Genomic DNA, 20,000 nt, shown 5'->3' on the forward strand with positions numbered 1-20,000 from the left:
TGCAACATGGAAATCCAGAAATAAGCACTTTTCCATAAACAAGCTCTAAATCATGTTTGATGCACTCTGGATAACATTTTGTTTTGTTATGTTTATTCGAGATGTTATGAAAACACTGTAGAATGCATAAATAAGCACTTTTCCATAAACATGCTCTAAATCATGTTTGATGCAAACTGGATAACATTTTGTTTTGTTATGTTTATTCGAGATGTTATGAAAACACTGTAGAATGCATAAATAAGCACTTTTCCATAAACATGCTCTAAATCATGTTTGATGCACTCTGGATAACATTTTGTTTTGTTATGTTTATTAGAGATGTTATGAAAACACTGTAGAATGCATAAATAAGCACTTTTCCATAAACATGCTCTAAATCATGTTTGATGCACTCTGGATAACATTTTGTTTTGTTATGTTTATTCAAGATGTTATGAAAACACTGTAGAATGCATAAATAAGCACTTTTCCATAAACAAGCTCTAAATCATGTTTGATGCACTCTGGATGTCCAATTTTTGCTGTGCTGTCTATTTGAGATGAAATTAACATTGTGGACAGTTTTCAGCAAGTTGCAACATGGAAATCCAGAAATAAGCACTTTTCCATAAACAAGCTCTAAATCATGTTTGATGCACTCTGGATAACATTTTGTTTTGTTATGTTTATTTGAGATGTTATGAAAACACTGTAGAATGCATAAATAAGCACTTTTCCATAAACATGCTCTAAATCATGTTTGATGCACTCTGGATAACATTTTGTTTTGTTATGTTTATTCGAGATGTTATGAAACACTGTAGAATGCATAAATAAGCACTTTTCCATAAACATGCTCTAAATCATGTTTGATGCACTCTGGATAACATTTTGTTTTGTTATGTTTATTAGAGATGTTATGAAAACACTGTAGAATGCATAAATAAGCACTTTTCCATAAACATGCTCTAAATCATGTTTGATGCATTCTGGATAACATTTTGTTTTGTTATGTTTATTCAAGATGTTATGAAAACACTGTAGAATGCATAAATAAGCACTTTTCCATAAACAAGCTCTAAATCATGTTTGATGCACTCTGGATGTCCAATTTTTGCTGTGCTGTCTATTTGAGATGAAATTAACATTGTGGACAGTTTTCAGCAAGTTGCAACATGGAAATCCAGAAATAAGCACTTTTCCATAAACAAGCTCTAAATCATGCTTGATGCACTCTGGATAACATTTTGTTTTGTTATGTTTATTTGAGATGTTATGAAAACACTGTAGAATGCATAAATAAGCACTTTTCCATAAACATGCTCTAAATCATGTTTGATGCACTCTGGATAACATTTTGTTTTGTTATGTTTATTCAAGATGTTATGAAAACACTGTAGAATGCATAAATAAGCACTTTTCCATAAACAAGCTCTAAATCATGTTTGATGCACTCTGGATAACATTTTGTTTTGTTATGTTTATTCGAGATGTTATGAAAACACTGTAGAATGCATAAATAAGCACTTTTCCATAAACAAGCTCTAAATCATGTTTGATGCACTCTGGATGTCCAATTTTGCTGTGCTGTCTATTTGAGATGAAATTAACATTGTGGACAGTTTTCAGCAAGTTGCAACATGGAAATCCAGAAATAAGCACTTTTCCATAAACAAGCTCTAAATCATGTTTGATGCACTCTGGATAACATTTTGTTTTGTTATGTTTATTCGAGATGTTATGAAAACACTGTAGAATGCATAAATAAGCACTTTTCCATAAACATGCTCTAAATCATGTTTGATGCACTCTGGATAACATTTTGTTTTGTTATGTTTATTCGAGATGTTATGAAAACACTGTAGAATGCATAAATAAGCACTTTTCCATAAACATGCTCTAAATCATGTTTGATGCACTCTGGATAACATTTTGTTTTGTTATGTTTATTAGAGATGTTATGAAAACACTGTAGAATGCATAAATAAGCACTTTTCCATAAACATGCTCTAAATCATGTTTGATGCATTCTGGATAACATTTTGTTTTGTTATGTTTATTCAAGATGTTATGAAAACACTGTAGAATGCATAAATAAGCACTTTTCCATAAACAAGCTCTAAATCATGTTTGATGCACTCTGGATGTCCAATTTTTGCTGTGCTGTCTATTTGAGATGAAATTAACATTGTGGACAGTTTTCAGCAAGTTGCAACATGGAAATCCAGAAATAAGCACGTTTCCATAAACAAGCTCTAAATCATGCTTGATGCACTCTGGATAACATTTTGTTTTGTTATGTTTATTTGAGATGTTATGAAAACACTGTAGAATGCATAAATAAGCACTTTTCCATAAACATGCTCTAAATCATGTTTGATGCACTCTGGATAACATTTTGTTTTGTTATGTTTATTCGAGATGTTATGAAAACACTGTAGAATGCATAAATAAGCACTTTTCCATAAACAAGCTCTAAATCATGTTTGATGCACTCTGGATAACATTTTGTTTTGTTATGTTTATTCGAGATGTTATGAAAACACTGTAGAATGCATAAATAAGCACTTTTCCATAAACAAGCTCTAAATCATGTTTGATGCACTCTGGATGTCCAATTTTTGCTGTGCTGTCTATTTGAGATGAAATTAACATTGTGGACAGTTTTCAGCAAGTTGCAACATGGAAATCCAGAAATAAGCACTTTTCCATAAACAAGCTCTAAATCATGTTTGATGCACTCTGGATAACATTTTGTTTTGTTATGTTTATTCGAGATGTTATGAAAACACTGTAGAATGCATAAATAAGCACTTTTCCATAAACATGCTCTAAATCATGTTTGATGCACTCTGGATAACATTTAGTTTTGTTATGTTTATTCAAGATGTTATGAAAACCCTGTAGAATGCATAAATAAGCACTTTTCCATAAACAAGCTCTAAATCATGTTTGATGCACTCTGGATAACATTTTGTTTTGTTATGTTTATTCGAGATGTTATGAAAACACTGTAGAATGCATAAATAAGCACTTTTCCATAAACAAGCTCTAAATCATGTTTGATGCACTCTGGATGTCCAATTTTTGCTGTGCTGTCTATTTGAGATGAAATTAACATTGTGGACAGTTTTCAGCAAGTTGCAACATGGAAATCCAGAAATAAATGCACTCTGGATAACATTTTGTTTTGTTATGTTTATTGACTAAATGATGATTAGGGGAATAGGAACAGCTGGGAGCAGGAACGGAAAACGATAGAGAGAAGAGAGAGCGAGAGAGTGAGAGAGGGAGGGGAGAGAGAGGGATAGAAAGAGGGAAAGAACCTAATAAGACCAGCAGAGGGAAACGAATAGAATGGGGAGCACAGGGACAAGACATGATAATAAATGACAAACATGACAGTACCCCCCACTCACCGAGCGCCTCCTGGCGCACTCGAGAGGAATCCTGGCGGCAACGGAGGAAATCATCGATGAGTGAACGGTCCAGCACGTCCCGAGACGGAACCCAACTCCTCTCCTCAGGACCGTAACCCTCCCAATCCACTAAGTATTGGTGACCCCGTCCCGAGAACGCATGTCCATGATCTTATGTACCTTGTAAATAGGTGCGCTCTCGACAAGGACGGGAGGGGGAGGGAAGACGAACGGGGGTGCGAAGAAAGGGCTTAACACAGGAGACATGGAAGACAGGATGGACGCGACGAAGATGTCGCGGAAGAAGCAATCGCACAGCGACAGGATTGACGACCTGGGAGACACGGAACGGACCAATGAACGCGGAGTCAACTTACGAGAAGCTGTCGTAAGAGGAAGGTTGCGAGTGGAAAGCCACACTCTCTGGCCGCAACAATACCTTGGACTCTTAATCCTGCGTTTATTGGCGGCTCTCACAGTCTTCCCCGCAGACAAAGGCAGACCGGTAATGAAGTCTAAGGCGATCTGAGACCATGGTCGAGAAGGAATGGGAGCGGTCTGAGACGACCGGCAGGAGGAGAGTTACCCGACTTAGTCTGCGCGCAGTCCGAACAAGCAGCCACGAAACGGCGCGTGTCACGCTCCTGAGTCGGCCACCAAAAGCGCTGGCGAATAGACGCAAGAGTGCCTCGAACACCGGGATGACCAGCTAACTTGGCAGAGTGAGCCCACTGAAGAACAGCCAGACGAGTGGAAACAGGAACGAAAGGAGGTTACTAGGACAAGCGCGCGGCGACGCAGTGTGCGTGAGTGCTTGCTTAACCTGTCTTTCAATTCCCCAGACTGTTAACCCGACAACACGCCCATAAGGAAGAATCCCTCGGGATCAGTAGAAGCCACAGAAGAACTAAACAGACGGGATAAGGCATCAGGCTTGGTGTTCTTGCTACCCGGACGGTAAGAAATCACAAACTTGAAACGAGCGAAAAACAACGCCCAACGAGCTTGACGGGCATTAAGTCGTTTGGCAGAACGGATGTACTCAAGGTTCTTATGGTCTGTCCAAACGACAAAAGGAACGGTCGCCCCCTCCAACCACTGTCGCCATTCGCCTAGGGCTAAGCGGATGGCGAGCAGTTCACGGTTACCCACATCATAGTTGCGCTCAGATGGCGACAGGCGATGAGAAAAATAAGCGCAAGGATGAACCTTATCGTCAGACTGGAAGCGCTGGGATAGAATGGCTCCCACGCCTACCTCTGAAGCGTCAACCTCGACAATGAATTGTCTAGTGACGTCAGGAGTAACGAGGATAGGAGCGGACGTAAAACGTTCTTTTAGAAGATCAAAAGCTCCCTGGGCGGAACCGGACCACTTAAAACACGTCTTGACAGAAGTAAGAGCTGTGAGAGGGCAGCAACTTGACCGAAATTACGAATGAAACGCCGATAGAAATTAGCGAAACCTAAAAAGCGCTGCAACTCGACACGTGACCTTGGAACGGGCCAATCACTGACAGCTTGGACCTTAGCGGAATCCATCTGAATGCCTTCAGCGGAAATAACGGAACCGAGAAAAGTAACGGAGGAGACATGAAAAGAGCACTTCTCAGCCTTTACGTAGAGACAATTCTCTAAAAGGCGCTGTAGAACACGTCGAACGTGCTGAACATGAATCTCGAGTGACGGAGAAAAAATCAGGATATCGTCAAGATAGACAAAAACAAAGATGTTCAGCATGTCTCTCAGAACATCATTAACTAATGCCTGAAAAACAGCTGGCGCATTGGCGAGACCGAACGGCAGAACCCGGTACTCAAAATGCCCTAACGGAGTGTTAAACGCCGTTTTCCACTCGTCCCCCTCTCTGATGCGCACGAGATGGTAAGCGTTACGAAGGTCCAACTTAGTAAAGCACCTGGCTCCCTGCAGAATCTCGAAGGCTGATGACATAAGGGAAGCGGATAACGATTCTTAACCGTTATGTCATTCAGCCCTCGATAATCCACGCAGGGGCGCAGAGTACCGTCCTTCTTCTTAACAAAAAAGAACCCCGCCCCGGCCGGAGAAGAAGAAGGCACTATGGTACCGGCGTCAAGAGACACAGACAAATAATCCTCGAGAGCCTTACGTTCGGGAGCCGACAGAGAGTATAGTCTACCTCGAGGAGGAGTGGTCCCCGGAAGGAGATCAATACTACAATCATACGACCGGTGAGGAGGAAGGGAGTTGGCTCGGGACCGACTGAAGACCGTGCGCAGATCATGATATTCCTCCGGCACTCCTGTCAAATCGCCAGGTTCCTCCTGAGAAGTAGGGACAGAAGAAACGGGAGGGATGGCAGACATTAAACACTTCACATGACAAGAAACGTTCCAGGATAGGATAGAATTACTAGACCAATTAATAGAAGGATTATGACATACTAGCCAGGGATGACCCAAAACAACAGGTGTAAACGGTGAACGGAAAATCAAAAAGAAATAGTCTCACTGTGGTTACCAGATACTGTGAGAGTTAAAGGTAGTGTCTCAAATTTGATACTGGGAAGATGACTACCATCTAAGGCAAACATGGGCGTAGGCTTGTCTAACGGTCTGAAAGGAATGTTATGTTTCCGAACCCATGCTTCGTCCATGAAACAACCCTCAGCCCCAGAGTCAATCAAGGCACTGCATGTAGCACCCGAACCGGTCCAGCGTAGATGGACCGACATAGTAGTACAAGATCTAGATGAAGAGACCTGAGTAGTAGCGCTCACCAGTAGCCCTCCGCTTACTGATGGGCTCTGGCCTCTTACTGGACATGAATTAACAAAATGTCCAGCAACTCCGCAATAGAGGCACAGGCGGTTGGTGATCCTCCGTTCCCTCTCCTTAGTCGAGATGCGAATCCCTCCCAGCTGCATGGGCTCAGTCTCAAAGCCAGAGGAGGGAGATGGTTGCGATGCGGAGCAGGGAAACACCGTTGATGCGAGCTCTCTTCCACGAGCCCGGTGACGAAGATCTACCCGTCGTTCTATGCGGATGGCGAGAGCAATCAAAGAGTCCACATCTGAAGGAACCTCCCGGGAGAGAATCTCATCCTTAACCACTGCGTGGAGTCCCTCCAGAAAACGAGCGAGCAGCGCCGGCTCGTTCCACTCACTAGAGGCAGCAAGAGTGCGAAACTCAATAGAATAATCCGTTATGGACCGTTCACCTTGGCATAAGGAAGCCAGGGCCCTAGAAGCCTCCCTACCAAAAACTGAACGGTCAAAAACCCGAATCATCTCCTCTTTAAAGTTCTGGAACTTGTTAGAGCAATCAGCCCTTGCCTCCCAGATAGCTGTGCCCCATTCTCGAGCCCGGCCAGTAAGGAGTGAAATGACGTAAGCAACCCGAGCTCTCTCTCTAGAGTATGTGTTGGGTTGGAGAGAGAACACAATCTCACACTGCGTGAGAAAGGAGCGGCACTCAGTGGGCTGCCCGGAGTAGCAAGGTGGGTTATTAACCCTAGGTTCTGGAGGCTCGGCAGGCCAGGAAGTAACAGGTGGCACGAGACGTAGACTCTGGAACTGTCCAGAGAGGTCGGAAACCTGAGCGGCCAGGTTCTCCACGGCATGGCGAGCAGCAGACAATTCCTGCTCGTGTCTGCCGAGCATGGCTCCTTGGATCTTGACGGCAGTGTAACGAGCGTCTGAAGTCGCTGGGTCCATTCCTTGGTCGGTTCCTTCTGTCATGCAGGTGAAAGAGGACCCAAAAGCGACTTAACAGAAACAGAGTTTATTCAAGTCCAAACAGAAAACGACAAATCCTGAATCCTTAACAGGAAATGTCCAAACAGGGAATAACAGAAATCCTCTAGTCTGTAGAGGGGAATAACCGGAGAAGCGGCCACAGACTGCAGGTCGCCGGGTAGGCGCAGGCCGTAGCTGACAGAGACACCTGCTCACACGCAGCATCTGATGAAGGCAAAAACACGACAGGACAGGGCGATACACAATCACAGCATGGTGAATTCTAAACAAGGAACCGACAGGACAGGAACGGAACACAAAGGAAGAAATAGGGACTCTAATCAGGGGAAAGGATCGGGAACAGGTGTGGGAAGACTAAATGATGATTAGGGGAATAGGAACAGCTGGGAGCAGGAACGGAACGATAGAGAGAAGAGAGAGCGAGAGAGTGAGAGAGGGAGGGGGAGAGAGAGGGATAGAAAGAGGGAAAGAACCTAATAAGACCAGCAGAGGGAAACGAATAGAATGGGGAGCACAGGGACAAGACATGATAATAAATGACAAACATGACACTCAGTATCGCGACCTCGTTGCGAGCCACTGACACTGCGGTAGTTCAACGGGGTTGAGAGCACTCTAGTCCTTAAGGTTATCCCTTGCTTTCTCTTATGGATGTCTGAATTGACCCTGTGGTTTTGCGCCAGGTACGTGGGTGCTGATGCAAATATATCCAGAGAGTTCTCTGTAGCCTCTCGATTGAGCTCAGTATCGCGACCTCGTTGCGGACACAGACTTTTTTGAATATTCCATTTGGGGCAGGGAATCACCAGCGGGTTCTCTCATCTGAGCCAAACTTGAATCTCTCAATTTAGTAAAGCACCGACTCCAAGTCAACCTCTCAGCCAGTAGAGGGGAGTCGCTACTAACTAAATTCTAAACAGAACTCTGACCGATTGAAACTCTGCTCCTGATCTCGTGGGTCTCCTCGTCATCTCTCAAAGGTAATTAAATAACTATTACAAGTATTTAATATAGAGATAAGTGTTATCATTGTACCAGGCATTTTATAAGAGCATTAAGTCAATTGCATGTTTTTGATTAACGCTGTGTGTGACCGAGTAACAATTGTGTATTTTGAAGTGTGTTTGATTGTAAAAGACAAAAAACAGAGTGTTTTCAAAAATAAATGGTAGTCTTGTTTTGTCTCGAGTAAACGATTCTATTAAAGACAGTTAACGGCACGGGAGATAACAACTCTGACACTCCCCGCTACCGGGACACTGGAAACGGAGAATCGGGGCTCTATGACGGAATGAGTTACTGTTAAAAGACAAAGAGGAAGGTGTGTCCAGTAGTGATTCATTTAATTGTCTTATCGATCTATCTAAGTTTTGTTATCCAAGCGATACATAGCCGACGGGCAGAGTAGTGAGACTAAGTTGACTAAAGGTCTTCACACTTTAAACTAGATACATCACAGAGGGAAAACACTCAACCCCAGGGAAATCATATAGAGACTGGTAGGACTAGTGCTTAATAATAACTCAAGGATCAATTAGTGGTGAAACAAAGAGTCTAGAGGATAAAGGTGGGGTTCGCACATCCCAGCTAGAGCTAGACCGTTGAGAGTGACAAGGCAAAAGACCTCTCTACGCGGACAACGTTTCGATATAGAAAGAGAGGCAGGGCCACGCGAGCGGTCCTGGTTATACCGAGATAACCTGAAGTACCTATAGTGCCCTGTCCAATCCAGGGAACGGGACGCTAACCACCTCTAGCATCCCCGCTGCCGGCCAAGGGGCGGGGCTGAAGGTTTCGTATCGCGACAGTTTGAAATGGGACATTTCTGTTTTTTACTTTTAATACAATTGTAAACATTTCTAAAAAGCTGGTTTTGCTTGTCATTATGTGTTAGTGTGTGTAGATTGTTAACTGTTTTATTCAATCAATTTAGAATTTGGCTGTAATGTAACAAAATGTGGAAAAAGTCAAGGGTCTGAATACTTTCCGAATGCATTGTATCCCGGAGACTCGCAAAAACCCACACAATTATTGAAAAAAGTCACTACAGTGCCACACCTGCCATTCCAGGAGGAACTCTTCAACTCACCACATTTGAAAATGTACTTCTTGGATGACTTTTAAATTCAGAAAGGATGTTTGCAAAGAAATACATGATGACACCTGATGATAGAGCTAAATGTGGAATAATCAGAAATGTCCGTGTAGTTCTGACTATGCTATTCAAGAGGTAATGTTATTAAAAACAATTAGTTATACAATGTGTTTAACAATCTCTTGAAAACGGCTAGTAGCCTAGTTAATGGGTTTTAGAAAATCGTAAATACATCTGGCACCAACATCAATCAATTTCGAGAAGGATCTGAATATACCTGTTTGTAAGTCCAGAAAACGAAAATGTATCCAAAAAAGGTAGTAATGTGTAAATAGTTTCAAAGTTCAAATTGTTTAGTCAAATCCACCAGACGCAGTCAGACCATCGAAATGGTGTGGATATTACAGGATGCGACAGTAGACTCTCTCTCTCTCTCTCTCTCTCTCACACACCTGTGAGCCACACAATGCCGATTGGGGAAGCTGTACTGTAATTGGAGAAATATATTTCATCTCCATAATGGTGGAGGACCCAAGCATGGCATGACATCTCATATGGATATTTCCCCCTTTAATGCAAACTGGTGCATGTTGCCAAGAGCAAAAGCCTGTGGCACTGCACATTCTTGCTGGTAGAACCGGTTTGTAGAGTTTGGGACTACAAGGTTCTATCTGCATTTAGGTAAAAATGTAGCTATTGACATAGCCTTGTTATGTTCAATGTTCTCTAACTATATTAATACCACAATTCATGTAAAGTTCAAAAGATACAAAGTACTGACACCATTCAAACCAATGGGGTGGCAGGGTAGCCTCGTGGTTAGAGCGTTGGACTAGTAACCGGAAGGTTGCAATTTCAAACCCCAGAGCTGACAAGTTACAAATCTGTCATTCTGCCCCTGAACAGGCAGTTAACCCACTGTTCCGAGGCAGTCATTGAAAATAAAAATTTGTTCTAAACTGACTTGCCTAGTTAAATAAAAAAATAAAAAAATTGTGTTCAGGACTTTATAGCCAGTAATCTCAGAATCACATTTTTGCAGATAGAACTTTCTATTCCCAAGCTCTCTTATTTGTCTGTCTTGTAGTAGCCTAGAGAGGACAGTAGGAGGTGAAAAATGGAGTGAGGTAGAGAGTAGTATAGCGAGAAAGGTACAAAATGAGAACATTGACTAAGTAGAACATCAGAGAGAGAGAGAGAGTGACAAAAATACAAATTACAATGAAAACTCCTGCGGAGAAGAAACAGGAAAAACCACCACCAAGAACATGAGACACATCAAATCTCTACTCCTGACACCTGTCCCTTTAGAAAGGAGGGGTGGATAGCAGACCCTTCTGATGTGACAGGGGGCTTTGTAAGAAGAAACTAAAATCCCTGAAGCTGTCGCTGATGTAATAATAGGCAGGTTTCAATTGACCCAGGTTTATTAGCAACCTGGTCTCATGGCATTTTGTATTATTCTCAATGTAAATCTGATACAATCGATTTAGTATGATATGTTATAAATGTATAAAACATACAATATTTTACACATTTCTAAAATGTACAATATGTTATGAATTTTCCCCCAAAAATGATAGGTTAGGGTATCGAAATCTAGGTTAGGGTAAAATTTAAGAGTTAGGTTAAAGGGTTAGGGTTAGGGGGAGGTTTAGCTAACATGCTAAGTAGCTATAAAGTAGTTGGTAGTTGAAAAGTTGCAAACGAGCTAAAATGCTAAAGTTGTCCATTGTGAGATTTCAACTCACAACATTTTGGTTACTAGACATTTGTGTTATATGCCCACCCATCCACCCAATGTAACCAGGCCAAACGTAACATATCATACTAATTTGAGTGTTTCGGATGTTCTTTTACAATGTAAGGTCTAGTCTATGAGACCAGGCTGCGATTCGACAAAAGCAATGTCGCAAAAAAATATCTTTGAGACACGTGTAATGGAAACGGAAGATACAGTGCATTCAGAATGTATTCAGACCCCTGGACCTTTTCCACATTTTGTTACGTTACAGCCTTAATCTAAAATGTATTAAATACATTTTCTTCACTCATCAATCTACACACACTACCCCATAATGACAAATCAAAAACACTTTTTTAGAAATGTTTGCAAATTTATAACGAATAAAAAACAGAAATACCTTACTTACATAGGTATTCAGACCCTTTGCTATGAGACTCGAAATTGAGCTCAGGTGCATCCTGTTTCCATTGATCATCCTTGAGATGTTTCTACAACTTGATTGGAGTCCCCCTCTGTTAATTTCAACTGATTGGACATGATCTGGAAAGGCACACACCTGTCTCTATCAGGTCCCACAGTTGACAGTGCATGTCAGAGCAAAAACCAAGCCATGAGGTCGAAGGAATTGTCCATAGAGCTCCAATACAGAATTGTGTCAAGGCACAGATTTGGGGAAGGGTACCAAAAAATGTCTGCAGCATTGAAGGTCCCCAGGAAGACAGTGGCCTCAATCATTCTTAAATGGAAGAAGTTTGGATCCACCAAGACACTTCCTAGAGCCGGCCGCCCGGCCAAACTGAGCAATCGGGGGAGAAGGGCCTTGGTCAGGGAGGTGACCAAGAACCCGATGGTAACTCTGACAGAGCTAAAGAGTTCCTCTGTGGAGATGGGAGAAACCTCCAGAAGGACAACCATTTCTGCAGCACTCCACCAGTCAGGCCTTTATGGTAGAGTGGCCAGATTGAAGCCCCTCCTCAACAAAAGGCACATGACCGCCCGCTTGGAGTTTGCCAAAAGGTACCTAAAATGAGAAACAAGGTTCTCTGGTCTGATGAAACCAAGATTGAGCTCTTGGCCTGAATGACAAGCGTCACGTCTGGAGGAAACCTGGCACCATCCCTACGGTGAAGCATGGTGGTGGCAGCATCTTGCGCTGGGGATGTTTTATGGCAAATATGAGTTAATCTTTGCATTCTATACATGCTGGCTTTCATTACATATACCTGAGACATGAAACAGATATAGTAGGTTAGAGGACATACAGGCTGTCGTCAAATTTTTAATGCGCAAATTGTCTAAATGGGTATGGAAACACTTTATTTGATACTGTTGTGTTTTGCGAAAAAGGTGGTGTGACATCATTACGTCCAGCTGTTTTTATGGACACAAGATACTGTAGTTAAATGGAAACGTACTCTAGCAGTTTGCCACATCTATTTTCTTTGCAAACTTTCTAAATGTCGACAAAAAAACACAAGTTCATGGAAACAAAGCTAGTGACATGATGTCTCAGTGGCTCCTGGCAAACGTCTACGGTGTTGGTGTCAGTATTGGTTAGAATCCGGGTCAACTACTGCCCTTTGTCCCAACCTTTTCCCATTGTCATCTGTTCAATATAATCTGCAAATACCTTTACAAAATATTGCTGCGAGCAGCAGCTATAGCAAGTAGCTGTAGCATCGATACAGCAGCACTGATTTACAATTTGGGCACCATGGCACTATTGTAATGATGAGTATGAACTCTTCCCTTCACCGAGATATCATAGCTTGTGTCTCTTCATCAACTGTCTCACTGTGTCTGTCTCTCCATAGCACTCTGTCTGTCTCTCTATAGCACTCTGTCTGTCTCTCTATAGCACTCTGTCTGTCTCTCTATAGCACTCTGTCTGTCCCTCCATAGCACTCTGTCTGTCTCTCTATAGCACTCTGTCTGTCTCTCCATAGCACTCTGTCTGTCTCTCTATAGCACTCTGTCATTCTGTTTAAAAAAAAATCTCAGATCAAATCTGTTTACTCAGGAAAAAATATCTCTTAAAAAAGATGGTGAGAAGTCTGGCGATGTTCCCCTGAGCAAGGCACTTAACCCTAATCCAGTTGATCTGGCTTTGTGCGTCTGCTAAAGGGCTTTATCTGTAAACCTAGAGAACCTTTTGGAATGGACCCAAAATGCAGAAATGATTTGTGTTGCCATAACATACACTGAGTGTACAAAACATAATGAACACCCGCTCTTTCGGTGACAGACTAACCAGGCGAACATTATGATCCCGTATTGATGTCACTAAATGGCTTAAGGACAACAAAGTCAATGTATTGGAATGGTCATCACAAAGCCCTGACCTCAATCCCATTGAACATTTGTGGGCAGAACTGGAAAAGCATGTGTGAGCAAGGAGGCCTACAAATCTGACTCAGTTACACCAGCTCTGTCAGGAGGAATGGGCCAAAATTCACCCAACATATTGTGGGAAGTTTGTGCAAGGCTAACCGAAACATTTGACCCAAATTAAACAATTTGAAGGCAATGCTACCAAATACTAATTGAGTGTATGTAAACTTGTAAACTTCTGACCCACTGGGAATGTGATGAAAGAAATAAAAGCTGAAATAAATCATTCTCTTGTAATGTAGTTCGTCTGCTGTTTGAAGAGAGTCAGACCGAAATGCAGCGTGTAGGTTACTCATGACTTTTAATGAAGAAAATAGCGGTACATGAAATAACTGAAAATACGAAAACAACAAACGAGTGAAACTAATTACAGCCTATCTGGTGACTAACACAGAGACAGGTACAATCACCCACGAAATACAACGCGCACTCAGGCTACCTAAATACGGTTCCCAATCCGAGACAACTAGAATCAGCTGACTCCAATTAGGAATCGCCTCAGGCAGCCAAGCCTAACTAGACACACCCCTAATAATACACACTCCCAATTAATACAAACCCCAATACGAAATACAACATATAAACCCATGTCACACCCTGGCCTACCCAAACATATAACAAAAACACAAGATACAATTATTCTGACTATTATTCTGACATTTCACATTCTTAAAATAACGTGGTGATCCTAACTGACCTTAGACATGGAATTTCTACTAGGATTAAATGTTAGGAATTGTGATAAACTGAGTTTAAATGTATTTACCTAAAGTGTATGTAATCTTCCAACTTCAACTGTATGTATTCTAAGAATACTGAAGCACAACTTTATAAGCTATGAATTTAAAGTACACTTTAAAAAGTACACAAAGCACAGTCAATGCTACTCATTGTGAAGGGGCTTTATTATTATTACTTTAAGTACAGATAAAATCAAATACATTTAAAAGCTACTATTTATACTTTCAATAAAATTGTAACACACTTAAAGATAGACTCAGCGATATGACGTAGAGGCACAAAGTAAACAGCATAGCAGGTCAATGTCTGCAACACCGAAGAGCGTTCAAGTGTGGGGCTAAACTTCTCTGCAGGTTTGGTTCAGCATGAAGCAAATCTATTCACATGCGCAGTAGTCCTGCCTTCTCCAATGCTTTATCTACATTAGGAACCAGCTGTCTCTCGTAGTCCCAGACCCTCTTGTCTTCATGCAGCTCCTTCTTGGTCAGTCCTCCTTGTAGGGGAACTCTGACATGGATGATGTGACACACGTTAGGAGGAACCTTCACTGTCTGCCCAAAGTTACGCAGCACAGAGTGGACCGACGTCTGCTCCACTGCCCTGGGGTCAGAGACACAGAAGGGTTGTTAGACAGAGTGGACAGACGTCTGCTCCACTGTCCTGGGGTCAGAGACACAGAAGGGTTGTTAGACAGAGTGGACAGACGTCTGCTCCACTGTCCTAGGGTCAGAGACACAGAAGGGTTGTTAGACAGAGTGGACCGACGTCTGCTCCACTGTCCTGGGGTCAGAGACACAGAAGGGTTGTTAGACAGAGTGGACCGACGTCTGCTCCACTGTCCTGGGGTCAGAGACACAGAAGGGTTGTTAGATAAAGGTTGTATTCTTTTCTAACCAGGCTCGTACATTCATCTTGTAGGGTTGGTATATTCTAACCAGAGCCCTATACTACAAACTCTGAGCTCAACTCGAGACATTTCTATGGCAAAGTATCCTGAGGAACTAAACTGCTCCAAGGCAGGCTAACTCAGGGATAACTCTACTTATCCTGAATGAAATGTCTGAGCCGTGAGTTCAGGACCAATGAGATCAGGTTCCCATCATCCCTTTGATTTGAAGAGGACCACTGATTAAATATTGTATTAACCAAATACTTTTTTTGCGTGAAAAAAATAGTAATGTTAAATACCTATCACATTACACATTTGGTAATGACAGGATGCATTTGAAACTTCACTCACAGTATGACTTTTGTATGACTTTATAAAATTATTTTATTTATTGGAGAGGGGAAAAAAGGTGGTTGTGCATTGATAAACACACCCAAGACGGCATGAACAATACGTAATAAAAGAAAGACGGCACTTCTAATAACCCTTTTCACTCCATAATCTGCAGAATTTGCAAGATAGCTTTTCTTTCATGTTGATTTTGGAAAGAATTTAAATGTGGCACTGACTCACCCATGGATTTTTGTTTCAGCATTGTCTCATTGAAAAGTTCAGAGTTCGACTAGCCACGTGCGACATGCATGCACAGTTCTAAGTCTGCTAGAGTGAGATGCAGGAGGACAAGCAATATCCACTGTCGTAATAGGGATGAAGCCTGAGCTTGAATGTGAACCTAACTGAAGCTGACGAGCTTTAGAAAACCCTGAGTACATCTAGCTAGCTTCTTAGTAAACTACTCTGGGCCATACTACCATCTTGGAGGGGTGGTAGACTATAACCTGGTCCATACTATCATCTGGGAGGGGTGGCAGGTTCTAAACTGGGCCGTACTATCATCTGGGAGGGGTGGCAGGTTCTAATCTGGGCCGTACTATCATCTGGTAGGGGTGGCAGATTCTAACATGGGCCGTACTATCATCTGGGAGGGGTGGCAGGTTCTAATCTGGGCCGTACTATATATATATATATATATTTGCCATTTAGCAGACGCTTTTATCCAAAGCGACTTACAGTCATGTGTGCATACATTCTACGTATGGGTGGTCCCGGGGATCGAACCCACTACCCTGGCGTTACAAGTGCCATGCTCTACCAACTGAGCTACAGAAGGACCACTATCATCTGGTAGGGGTGGCAGATTCTAACATGGGCCGTACTATCATCTGGGAGGGGTGGCAGATTCTAACCTTGGCCATACTATCATCTGGGAGGGGTGGTAGATTCTAACCTGGGCCGTACTATCATCTTGGAGGGGTGGTAGATTCTAACCTGGGCTGTACTATCATCTTGGAGGGGTGGTAGATTCTAACCTGGGCCGTACTATCATCTTGGAGGGGTGGTAGATTCTAACCTGGGCTGTACTATCATCTTGGAGGGGTGGTAGATTCTAACCTGGGCTGTACTATCATCTTGGAGGGGTGGTAGATTCTAACCTGGGCTGTACTATCATCTTGGAGGGGTGGTAGATTCTAACCTGGGCCGTACTATCATCTTGGAGGGGTGGTAGATTCTAACCTGGGCTGTACTATCATCTTGGAGGGGTGGTAGATTCTAACCTGGGCTGTACTATCATCTTGGAGGGGTGGTAGATTCTAACCTGGGCTGTACTATCATCTTGGAGGGGTGGTAGATTCTAACCTGGGCCATACTATCATCTTGGAGGGGTGGTAGATTCTAACCTGGGCCGTACTATCATCTTGGAGGGGTGGTAGATGCGATAGTCTGGCTCCTCTCTGTAGATGTGCTCCATGATGTTGATCCCTGGAACGTCCCGCCAGCTGGGTCGTTCAAACCTTCCACTGGGCTCAAACTGGGACTTAGGGAAGATGTGGTTCTCTATGAGGAACACTTCAGCCTGGGGAGATGGAGGTTGGGGTGAGAGAAGGTGAAAGGGAGAATTCATTCAGATTTATTTTCTTCATATCTGATCTATTTTTCTCACTGTCCACACTATTGTATTTTGACTCATGTCAAACTTGCACATTCACACTAATGTAGCATATGAAATAGCACGCAAACGCTTTGCTCATGAATTTCCTGTCACTGTTCCTTTAAATGTTGGAGTGGTTATCTTGGTAACGGCAGGTCATGTGCAAAAACAAACACTTCAAAGCACAACAATTCTGATCTGAGCGTCCAGACTGAGGATGAGAACCACATATGATTGTGGTATCAAAACTCAAAAGATAAGATTCCATGAGTTTACACAGTTAGCCCAAACCCAAATCTTTAACTAGTTAGTCTTTTGACCAATTAAATTGATTCAAAAAAAAAATCTAATGTGAGAAGATCTGATGTAATTGGTCAACAAAATGATTATCAACTAAAATCACCAAAGATCAGAAAATGCTGTTAACAAATTGGGGAAAATATCACATTTGTATCAGATGTGCCAAATAATTGAGGAAAGAAATCTGCATTGGATTGCCTGTGTAAACACAGCCTAACATATTCACAACACACACGTCATGATCTACCTTAACACACATACACAGTACTTCCCTGAGTCCTCCCCCTACCTTTGGGTTTTGCCTCTGAAGTACATCCATCATCTGGGGCAGGGTTTGATGCTGGTAAGGAGCTATAATCTCATCGATGTCGTTCAGCAGTACATAGCGTGACTGATACATATTTCTGTAGACACAGTCATTTAGAGTGGTCAACTGGCCATAGTAGTGGATGTCCCCTCCATGTTCACTGGGCTGCCACCCACTGGACGGGTTCATGTATTGGTTGATAGGCCAGGGCACCACCTGCAGTCAATTAATCAGTCAGTTAATGAATCCCATCTATCTGTCAATCCATCCAATCAATGAATTCCTACCTCAACAAAGCCCTCCTGTGTGTAACTCCGTAGCAGTCTCTCCAGGTCTGGTCCACAGCTGGTGTTATACACCACAACATGCTGCACTCCCAACAACCTGCAACATAGCAATCAATCAACCAATCAATCAATTAACCAATCAATCAGTCAATCAATCAATTAACCAATAAACCAATCAATCAAACAATCAATCAATAAATGAACCAATCAATCAACCAATCAAGGAATCAATCAACCAATCACTTAATCAATACTCACTTGTACATCTCCAGAGTCTGGGTGACCTGAAGCACGTTGTTATAATCGCCAAATAAATTGGACCAACAGACAGTGAAGTTGGACTGAAACTCCTCTTCCTCCTTTTTCACAAGGTTCTGGATGCGGAGGAAGGTTTGGTTCTGAGCGAGCTCGGCGTCAGCTTGTATGGCGAGGGTCACGTGTGACGGGTCGCAGTCGGGATGATTCGGACAAAGGACGTCGGTCGTCACGAAGCGGAAACCTTTATCCCAATATAGAACAGGGACACATATATTTACTGTATAGTGTAAACTAAATCAACAAACCAATCAGCAAATCACCAAGCCCCTTATTTCTTTGATTCGGGTGTTGATTCAGGTGTGTCAGTGCAGGGCTAAAACCAAATAGCAAATAGCAGGTACCAAAGTGATCAGAGTGCATCTGGACTTCAGCCTTCGTTCCATTAGCCCAGTGAGTCCCACAGTAGAACACACAGTACAGAGGCTGGACAGAGTCTCGTCTGAAGATACTGATGATGCGTACGGAGCTTCCCTCCAAACGATGTTCCTTGTAGGCCCCCACCATGAAGTGTTTGGTGTCGTTGACAGGCGTGATGGACTGGTCAGAGATGTGGTGCGGATAGAGGTGCTGGTGGTTGCCTGGCTGTGACCTGAGGAATCATGGACAGATGTTGTAGTTCTACAGCAGAAATGTGTGTCCCAGACAATGTTCCCCCTTTGGCACTTTTATTTCTTGATCGTACAGCAGAGGCTTCACGGTACCTGGGCAATGTGACAATGACGTAGACCATGACTGCCAGAGCAGAAGCTATCAGTAGGGGGAATGTACACCTCTTCACCATCATGAGCCAGATCTAGAAAGGTAGTTTATAGAAGGGGAAGATTGAGGTGACCTTTGAAGAGAAGTGAAAGTTAATAATGTAGTCGCACTTGTTCCCTGGCTGCGTTTACACAGGCAGCCCAATTCTAATATTTTTTTCTCACAAATTGGTCTTTTGACCAATCAGATCAGCTCTTTTGCACATAATTGGGCAAAAGATTAGAATTGGGCTGCCTGTTTAAACGCAGCCTCTGATCCTTAGAGTGAGATGAAGACATGCATGACATGCAAAATACTGTATCTAATGACACTCAATGGGCCTCAAGTTCAACTTTCAACTTTCAGCATTATTTGTCCCAGGGAGGGCAATAGTGGCTTTGAAGTGTATGACATGAAAAACATATCAAATCCACATGGACCAGAATGGAAACTACGGCAAGGGACATAATTGAAATGAGTAATACACTCTGTTTTATTATCTCTGTCTAGATTTGTACTGTGTCTATGTATTTGTTAAACTGTCAAATAAAGTAAATAAAACACTGCTTTGAGGGACAATTATTTATTTTATTTGATCAGTTCTGGTCTGCTTAATGGGGTGGCTCTCACATAGGCACCAATGCATTAGCAGCTAGGTCAGGTCTGCTTAGTTGACTGTATATGAACCAGTAAAAAATGAGGGACTGGGATGTCTCTCGTCCTCTTCTGTCTCTGTGCTTACCACACACACGCACGCACGCACGCACGCACGCACGCACGCACGCACGCACGCACACACACACACACACACACACACACACACACACACACACACACACACACACACACACACACACACATAGTCGACACACAGCTAAATGCCATCATGCGCATCACCCACAATCTGCAGTTAGAATGACTGCCAAGGTAGGGAAGATTGATAAATGAGACTAAACTGTTTAAACTGCATAACCATGTCTATAACAGGTGAAATGAATCCAACCATTTACAGATTGGATTAGGTAGGATTATTTTTATTTAGGAACTGGCACACTATG

General features: G+C 42.6%; 1 protein-coding gene across 4 annotated transcripts in view; it reads right to left on the reverse strand.

Annotated features, from left to right (window-relative positions):
* Nucleotides 1-14,259: 14,259 nt before the first annotated feature.
* Nucleotides 14,260-20,000, reverse strand: part of LOC124010367 — a 6,763-nt gene continuing 1,022 nt past the window's right edge. For 3 of the 4 annotated variants that reach the window (XM_046322735.1, XM_046322734.1, XM_046322737.1), the window contains 7 exons: nt 18,906-18,997; nt 18,546-18,793; nt 18,145-18,385; nt 17,887-17,983; nt 17,582-17,815; nt 16,742-16,917; nt 14,260-14,713 (listed from right to left, as the gene is read on the reverse strand). In XM_046322735.1, coding sequence (XP_046178691.1) covers nt 14,494-14,713; nt 16,742-16,917; nt 17,582-17,815; nt 17,887-17,983; nt 18,145-18,385; nt 18,546-18,793; nt 18,906-18,997 — 1,308 coding nt within the window. In that variant the 3' untranslated portion in view covers nt 14,260-14,493. Of the gene's footprint in view, nt 14,714-16,741; nt 16,918-17,581; nt 17,816-17,886; nt 17,984-18,144; nt 18,386-18,545; nt 18,794-18,905; nt 19,037-20,000 lie in introns of all 4 variants that reach the window. The other variant, XM_046322736.1, reaches the window with a different exon arrangement.

The sequence above is a fragment of the Oncorhynchus gorbuscha genome, linkage group LG23 (assembly GCF_021184085.1).
Source record: "Oncorhynchus gorbuscha isolate QuinsamMale2020 ecotype Even-year linkage group LG23, OgorEven_v1.0, whole genome shotgun sequence".
NCBI classification, from domain to species: domain Eukaryota; kingdom Metazoa; phylum Chordata; class Actinopteri; order Salmoniformes; family Salmonidae; genus Oncorhynchus; species Oncorhynchus gorbuscha.